The sequence below is a fragment of the Chroicocephalus ridibundus genome, chromosome 14 (assembly GCF_963924245.1).
Source record: "Chroicocephalus ridibundus chromosome 14, bChrRid1.1, whole genome shotgun sequence".
Taxonomy (NCBI): Eukaryota; Metazoa; Chordata; class Aves; order Charadriiformes; family Laridae; genus Chroicocephalus; species Chroicocephalus ridibundus.
This window is the reverse complement of record NC_086297.1, coordinates 5,482,350-5,490,700: the sequence shown is the minus strand read 5'-3', so window position 1 is coordinate 5,490,700 and position 8,351 is coordinate 5,482,350. Positions and strand designations below refer to the sequence as shown.

Below are 8,351 nucleotides of genomic sequence, written 5' to 3'. Positions count from 1 at the left end.
GCTTCCTCCTCGAGGTATTCACCCCTGGAGAAGAGCTGACTTTGTATGGCTCTGTAATAGATGTCTTTAAAATGGTTTAAAAACCCCAGGCTTCAATAGTAAGATGAAATGTCTAGATTGTTCCTTCTCACCAATGTCAGTGATTTGGGACCTTGAAACAGTTTGTGATGCACACTTTTTAGTCTAAGCAGGGAAACAGGCCTACAAATCTCTTATCTGTAAAGAGCAATTCCTAAATAAGAGCTTTAAGGGGGGATGTTTTGGTGTTAATATAAACGGGAGGCAGGAGGGCTGCTGAGCACAAGTCAGCAAAAAGCACCCGGGGCTTCCCACGGAAAGGGGAAGCGCTGCTGCTGGAAGACTTTGGAGATAAGTGGCTCAGTGCTTTCTCCTGATGGCAGCAGATGGGCGAGTTGGGGCTTTTGGAAGTGAATAAATCCTCCTATGGGGCCACTTTATCATAGTGTCATTCCCTCCCTGAGTCTCTCCTCTGTTCCCTGATCTCATTTGCACAAAAGAGAGAACAGGCTCTGGCCTCTGAGCTCCTATATTATGCTACAATCAAACCTTTTAAAGACTATTTGTGTGTTGTTTTCCATTCAAGATGGGGTCAGAGCACACGTATTCAGCAGGTTTTTTTCTTAGATGGGTAAGACAATAGTTTTACAGAGCTTTGAGGATCACTGGCACTAATGCTCGTACAAGATCTTGGTTTAATGCATTTTTAAATGTTTTTAGAACTGTTGGAGTGAACCGTGCACAGCGCCAGTTTGAGACAGGCTTCAGCCTAAAGTTGTGTAAGAAGTCACACCGCAGGTGCATGCGAGGAAGAACACGGGATCTTAGAAAAGTGGAAGTCAGGACTGAAATTCTGTTTCTGTCTTTTGATAACAGAAGTAAAGATATAAAATATCTGGTGAATGAAAAGTAGAGTGGGTGCGTGTGGGTCCAAATAAGATTGAAGGAGTCTGGTGTTACACACTTCAGGGTTAAAACTCCAATTTCAGGGTATCTTCCTCTTAAGGAAAAGCCCCAACTGCAGAAATGCACCGGGCAAACTGCGCTTCTCTTTCCTTGGGCATCTGTAGGCAATGTGAGACCACGCTGCTCGCCACACGGTAACAGATGGCCAGAGAGTCCTGGTGACCGCGGGTGCTGCTGCGCTGATGGGGAACAATGCCGTGTGCATCCCAGCATGTGCCACCCAGCAGCGCTGAGGGCCATTGTCCCCATCCCACTGCGAAATCCCGATTCCACGCTTAAGAACTGCAGAAAAGAGCCTGGCTCTCTCAGACCTGCAAAAGAGCAGCTCCCCATGTTGTTCGTTGGAAATATGGAAAGGGCAATGCATATAGAAATCTAATTATTGGCAGGCACAGCCTGGCTTTTAGCATGATAATTGCGGGCCGTTGTGCTTTCTGGTGCACGGACCCCTGAAAGGTAGTCATGAAAGCAGAAGTTAAAACTATTGAATTTCCATCAGTCATTCAGGGTTTGCTTTGATTATGTTGACGCGATTTTTGTGTGTTCCTGAGCTGCAATGAGAAGCTGTTATTAATCACTTTTAGATGTTTTAAGGAGCAGGGGCGGGGGGGCTGCCTGGCCCGGGTGATGCGGGAAGCGGTAAGAAAGCAGCGATGCGATGGGGAAGCATCCTCCCCGCTGTACCCCCCCCACCCCGTGCGGGGTCTGCGCCTCCCTCTGCCGCCGCCGGGGTCCCCGCCCGCCCGGCTGGTGCTCGCGGAGCGACCCGGGGGCGGGGGGGCGGCGGGGTCCCGGCACCCCCCGCCTCCCGCCCGCCCTTATAGCCCGGCCCGGCGCGGCGGCGGCTCTCGGCGGGCCCGGCATGGCGGCGGCGCGGGGCTGGCCCTGGCCCTGCCTCCGGGCCCTGCTGCGGCTGCTGCTGCTGGCGGGCGGCGGGCAGCGGCCGGGAGCCGCCGACCGCTGCAGCTGGAGGGGCAGGTAGGGGGGGAGAACGGCCCGGGGAGGCGGGGGGGCTCCGATCAACCGGGGGGTCCCAGGGGCCGGCGGGTCCGGGGGGTCTCAGCCGTGGGGTACGGAAAGGGAGCGGCCGGTCCCGGCGAAGGAAGGGCGGCAGCTCCGCCTTGCCGGAGGCTTCTCTATTGTGACTTTCACGGGAAAACACGCAACAAAGCGTTCTCGAAAATCTTATCTCTTTCCACTGCATTTTATTGTCTTTTCCTTTAACTAATTCTGCTGTTACGGATTTGATTTTCATGAGTGACAGAAGCAAAAGTAACTTTTCTGAAAGCAATGAATTTGCACCAGCTTGAGCAAGAGCTCAAGAGCAGGGCCAGTGCCGCCCGCTTTGATTACGAACGTTTTTTGATGAAATCTTATAAGAAGCGTTAATAGAAATTTAGGTTTCTAACCCCAGTTTTTCAGATGTAACATCAGTACTCGTTGTGCAGCTTCAGCTGCGAGTCAGCGGCTCTCACCCCTACCCACACGTAGGTGGGATTCTCCAGGGAGCCGAGTGTCGCCCGGTGCTATCGCATGGAAAGTCCTTGTTGCTATTCAGCAGGGAGAAGTTGCCCTCTTGCCGTTTTCCTGGATGCCGCGGGCATCCAAGCAGGGATTTGCAGGTGGACGAAAGGGGCTGAGGCTCCTTTCCCCATGCCCTGGTGCAGCTCCAGGTGTGAGCAATCCCGCTCCTTTCCCCTGGCCCTGCAGCTGTGATGGGAGGGAAAGTCTCCAGCTGGGAGAAGTTAAGAGTCATTAGCAGAGGGTCAGAGGTGGGTGCAGGATCTGTCGCTGGGCAGCCAGCGTGGCAGTGACTGCTGGGCTCTTCTGCATGTGCCGTGGCTATCACCAGTGACAGACTGATGGTATTGTCTTGGCAGTGGTTTGAGCTGGGAGCCCCGTTCCCGTGCGGTGGAGCAGGTCCATCTGCGCTGCACCGAGGGTTCCCTGGAATGGATGTACCCAGCACGAGCTCTGCGTGTCATTTTGGAGCCCAACCTCTCCAGTGACCAGCACACCACTGTCTGCATCAAGCCCGCCAGTGACTTCCAGGGTGCCAGCATCTACGTGGAGCATGCTGGGCAGCTGCACCTGGTGGTAAGCGAGGCAGAAGGGGCTCGACCCCACCATGTGTCTTGCTTCAGTGCCCACACACCGCAACGAGTGGCCCTCTTCCTGCAGGCCAGCCCACAGAGGGACATCAGCCGCCGGACAGCCAGCTTCCAGTATGAGCTGCTGAGCAACCAGAGCGCTGCTGGCCCCGACTTCAAAAAGATGGCCCTGGTGGAAGGTAGGAGCAGGGCCAGCCTCGGGGCTCTGCTGTTGGGGCAGATCTGAGGTGGCATCCGATACGTGATCTTGCATCTCTAGCCACAGAGCTGTTTTGGGTTGAGAGGTTTGTCATGGCAAGGGACGTCCTTCTGCCAGCTCACTGACCGTTTGATGGGCGCAGGATGCTTTCAGATTTCTACCTTAAGGGACATCCTGTATTCATGGGAGAGAACACCGTGATATAATGATAAACTCTGTCTCTCCATTAGCAGCCCGCTCCGTCCTGGGCATATGTGCTGTGCCCCGTTTCCTCTCATAATTCATCAGTTCCTCAGCAACGATACGTAGTGTAATGTTATAAGTAACGAACTGTTCTTTTTTTCTAGCTATGTGCCGTCCTTGTGACAACGTGGAACTTCTTTTGGCCATTTGCAGCAGTGATTTTGGTAAGCTGACTAAAGGGAAGTCATTCAGCCTTTAATTATGCATTGATTAGTTGGATTTATTTACTTATTTTCTTAAAATAGCAGCATGACTGTGCTCTCTGATCTGAGAAAGAAACTATCTGTGTGAAAAAGCATTAGAATGGGGAAAATAAATGAAACCTAGAAGGGAGAAGCTTTCATTTCACTGTTCCCATTTCCCCTGGGCAGAAAGGTTATGATCGAACGCTGAACTGGAAGTAATTCTCACAGGTGTGCTGCTGGCTCTCACACGCAGCGAAGTCAGGTGTGTGCAGACACACATACACACCCAGGTTATACGTGATCAGTATGTTCCTTTTTATTACCTTCAGCTGTGGTTTGGTTTTCTTTTCCCCTGTGATGAATATGCCCTCTCTCTTCCCTCACAACTTGCACACTTCCTTGTTTGTTTTTTTTTCTATAAAAGTAGTGAGTTGTTTGTAACTGAGATAAGGACTTTAGGTGATTTAAACTTCCTCCAGTGATATACTGGTTCTGTTTCATGCCTTATGAGAAGACAAAGCAGTTAATATTCTGTAAGATAAGAAATAAGCCTGGAATAGGCTGCCCAGGGAGGTGGTGGAGTCACCATCCCTGGGTGTGTTCAACACTTGTTTAGATGTGGTGTTAAGGGATATGGTGTAAGGGAGAACTTTGTAGAGTGGAGTTGATGGTTGGACTCGATGATCCCAAGGGTCTTTTCCAACCTAAATGATTCTATGATTCTATGAAATAATAAGTACTGGTTTGATGGTACATTAAAATCTTTTCCCATTTTCTCTACTTAATAATGCAATATAAACTTTCTTTTTCTCTTGATCATGAATTGTTCATTGTATTCCCATAGTTTTGCGCATGAAAATTTGTAGCTCTTTGTACAGCTAAAGCTGTTGAGCTGCCTCTCCATGTGGCCACAACTATATTGCTGTAAATGTACCCATGTAAAGAGATAAACCCATGAACTATATTTACCCCTATTCAATATTTAAAACAACCCCCCAAAATACTGCTTTCTTACCAAGTTTGCCACACTTCAAGGCTACTGATAAAATCACACGCCAGCATGGTTGTTCTAATACAAGAACAGAGTCTAGAGCACGCTTACTTTAGAGTGCTCCTGAGCTGGTCATTTTTCTTCTTCTTCTAAATTAACTGATGGAACCCAGCCCATTGTTTCTCCTTGATGAAGTTACCAGTTCCCATGCCAGGCGCGCTCCCGCCGCACTGCCTGAAAGACCAGAGACTGACAGATGCGGGGCCCAGGCACACAATGGAGCACTTACACTCGCAGCAGCAACGGACCAGAAGAAATGGCCCTTTGAACTGACTCTATTTATGGCCTGACTTCCTTGCCCTAAGCTCACAAATCGCTATCATCAACTTTTTTGATTAGAGAAAATAGCTGCTAATGAAAGTGTAAATGACACTGGGAGTGAATAGGGCCTTTATAGTTATTCTTAAGACAGAGGTCTGCAGTCACTGGGCCCTGAGCAGCACAGGAGCAACTTGGAGCACCAGGAACAAGCGCATTATAGCTTGTCAATAGACTTGGCTGCATCTGATTAAAAATAATCAAGCACAGAGAGAAACAGAGGGAGAGCAGAGACATCTGTTAGGCAAAATTCTGGATTCCCTTGGAAATTGAATTAGATGAGGAAATTCTCAGAAACTTCAGAAATAAACTTCTGCCTCTTGGGTTGTTGAGTTCTCCAAACCTAAATGAAAGAATTCCGTGGCTGAAGCATGGTGATGTTCCCGTCACATTGGTAACCTCTCCTTTGCTCAGGAGCTCTTCGCTCAAATGGTGGCATGTTTCTTTCTGAGCCTTCTCTGGGCATGGGATTGAAATTCATTTAGTTAATAGAAGAAAGGGGGCGGTGAGAACGAGAAAGATGGCTTCGGGACAGCAAACACAGTCAGATGGGATGTTTCATTCTCTGTACAGTTGATGCTTTCAGTCAGGAAGACTGTGGCTTATTACGCTTTCATTCCTGGAAAACAGCTAGGATCACTTTGGGAAAGGAGGTACATGTATGCTATGTGATTTCTAAATACGGCTTCAGATAAAGCCACTTTAAAAGTTCTGCATGTTGTTCATCAACTCCCAAAGTGTCTTTTGATGAATGGATGAATGCCCTCTTCTTTTGAGGGAGAAAATCACAAACCTTTAACCAAAAAATGTTTAACAAGCTCTTACTTTTTCGAAACAAATAATACTCTAATTTTTCTTGCATCAAACTCTGTTACTGCTGTCAAATCAAAAACTTCAGAGTCCCCTGGAGACAGGGAGGGGGTAGTCTGTGACGGTCGTGCTCTTGGAACAGAGACTGAAAAAACTGAATCCCTGAGCTGACCTCTTTCACGTGCTTTTTTATCCTTTACTGCTGCTTTGTATTATCAAACAAGTTTTATGCTTTTTCCTCATATTTGAGTAGTCATAAAGCATGCTTCCAACCACGTAGCACTGTTAGTATAGGGATCCTCTGTGTAAAGGATGCAATGTAAGCTCAGAAATGTGCCCCTCTGTAGGTGGTAGGTGTGTAAACTACACAACAAATTTGCTTCTCCAATTGTTTCATTCTCCAGTTATTCATCCTAGTACCTGACCTACTTACCTGCTGCTCCATAACCACCTCCTGTCTTCTTCACATCTAGTGGTGAAAGGATCTATCCGAAACGTTTCCCACGATTCAGAGAACCACATGTCACAGGTTGATGTCAGTGTCCAGAAAGTCTACAGACAGAAAAACAGAATTTTCCAGCAGGATGAAGCAAGTGGTGAACGGCGAGGCCCTATCCGAACCCTGCTACAGTGCAAGGTGAAGAAGGGAGGTGGAGTTTTCCTTTTCACTGGAAAGGAACACTTTGGCGAAGCTTGGTTGGGCTGTGCTCCTCGCTTTAAAGATTTCCTGTTCATTTACCGGGCTGCCAGAGAAAGAGGAGCGAACCCATGTGAGTTTCAGCTCGACTGACAGCACTGACACTGGAGTTGAGAGTTGAAAAATTTCAGCCCGGTTTTTGGATACTGGGTCTGAAGCAGAGTTAAACCCAAGGACTAAAGCTAACAATTTCACCAAAACTGGGGCCTGGAGAATTTCCTGAAGATAATGGCTCTGTGAGCCCGGTGAACTCTGCCTTTTAATCCACATTTGCATTAGTTTCTCCTTCACATCTTTGCCTCACAAAATAACTCTGAATTTTGAAATGTGTCTTTTTTGTGGATAGAAAGCAGCTTGTGCTCAGTATTACAAAATTCTCTCTAACATCTTCTCTTCTGTATGCATACTATGTGCTTTTTCTCTAGATTTTTTTCTCTCCTCCCCCATCTCTACTTGATTTCCCTTCCAAATGGCTTCTTTCATTTTTATTTTTTTTTTAACAGGATAATTTCTGACCATCTCACCACTTCATCACTTCCAAGTTTCCAAGATGAATGCTAACTATAGTCTTAGCCATAGTTACTAAACCTTCAGGCAATTGGCAGCTTTGCCAGGTTTTTTGTCTTCTGTTTGTTAGCGGGGAGATTAACTAACCCTCCAGGGCAAAATCACAGCTGAGGTAATTCTGCAGCGCTCTGTTGACTGATTTTGCTCCCCGTGCAAACAGGTCAATGAAGGATACTGCACTTTAGCTAATGTGAACGCTGGCACTCTGTCCTACCGGAGGAGAGAAGGTGTTTGGGAAATGCATTGAAATAATCAGAAGTTTTGGTTGTAGCATTGCCTGCATGAGAATGTAATATTTGGTATTCTTAGCACTGGGTCTGCAATTGGCTCTCGTTTGTGTTTAGAGAACGGACCCACGTGAACTGGCCCTTGTATTGGAGGATGTACAGGGATATCCGAGTACTTGGGTTTTGAGAGCTGGAGATCAGTGCTACATGTGAGATTTTAAATGGAGTACTCTCCTGTGGGTGGTATTTGCACTGTAAATTGGAGATAAAGTGTGTTATTTTAGTATAGATTGGAGGTACTGCCTTTCTTCTTGTTTTGTATATTTGTATATGTCAAACCTGTGTGGGGTTTTGCCTTTTAAAGGGGCCGTAGCTGTTTCTTGTAGCATTAATGTCGTAATTAATATTTGCTTTCGTAGACCACCATCCCTTTGAAATAATGTGTTCTTTTTAAAGCAAATAAGTAGTTTGGTGAATGAGAGGTTGAAAAGCTGAAATAACCCAGCACGAAGTGAAACAACATACTTAAAAACGCATGTGATCTGGTGATTTAATCCACAGCTCTGTGGGCTTGTCAGCCTTGCAGTGAGCAACTTGAAATCCTTGCAATTGGTGAGAATAATGAAGAGCTTATTAGAGATTGTGCATGTTGTATATATTAATTCTGTTTGACTGTAATCTCCCTAGACTGCATAAAGTTAACTGCCTTGATACCAGTAATTAGTAGAGGTACCTGCATGTTTCCAAGTGGTGGGGTAAAAAGCTTTTTTGGAGAAAATCTTTTTGTTTTCATTTGTTTCAGATTTTAAACAAATATTCTGACTTTTCTGGGGAAAAACATGTAATGTATACAGTGCCCACACTCAAAAAAAAGTTCTGCCGTGCTAAAGTCAGTCGTGCTACTGCTGTTACATCAGGTTCAAATTTTTTCCGACATCAGGACTGAGGATGTTTAGATA

The 8,351-nt window shown here is 46.8% G+C and overlaps 1 protein-coding gene across 2 annotated transcripts; it reads left to right on the top strand.

The window, feature by feature from the left end:
- The first annotated feature begins 1 nt into the window (after position 1).
- Positions 2-7,678, top strand: LOC134523228 (meteorin-like protein). 2 transcript variants are annotated; one of them, XM_063351912.1, is made up of 5 exons: positions 2-1,962; positions 2,865-3,081; positions 3,166-3,274; positions 3,642-3,701; positions 6,375-7,678. In XM_063351912.1, exons 1-5 carry the CDS (start codon positions 1,643-1,645, stop codon positions 6,689-6,691), a joined length of 1,023 nt encoding a protein of 340 aa, XP_063207982.1. In that variant the 5' UTR covers positions 2-1,642; the 3' UTR covers positions 6,692-7,678. The 2 variants fall into 2 exon arrangements, with proteins under 2 accessions (XP_063207982.1, XP_063207981.1); XM_063351911.1 differs by having other exon boundaries at positions 2,865-3,274.
- The last annotated feature ends 673 nt before the right edge of the window (positions 7,679-8,351 follow it).

What these genes read in the sequence shown, in the direction of transcription:
- LOC134523228 (XM_063351911.1), top strand. Translation starts at nt 1,643, where the DNA reads ATGGGGAAGCATCCTCCCCGCTGTACCCCCCCCACCCCGTGCGGGGTC. An exon ending in CGCTGCAGCTGGAGGGGCAG is followed by an intron (nt 1,963 to 2,864) that starts GTAGGGGGGGAG and finishes TTGTCTTGGCAG; the next exon opens with TGGTTTGAGCTGGGAGCCCC. An exon ending in CATTTGCAGCAGTGATTTTG is followed by an intron (nt 3,702 to 6,374) that starts GTAAGCTGACTA and finishes CTTCACATCTAG; the next exon opens with TGGTGAAAGGATCTATCCGA.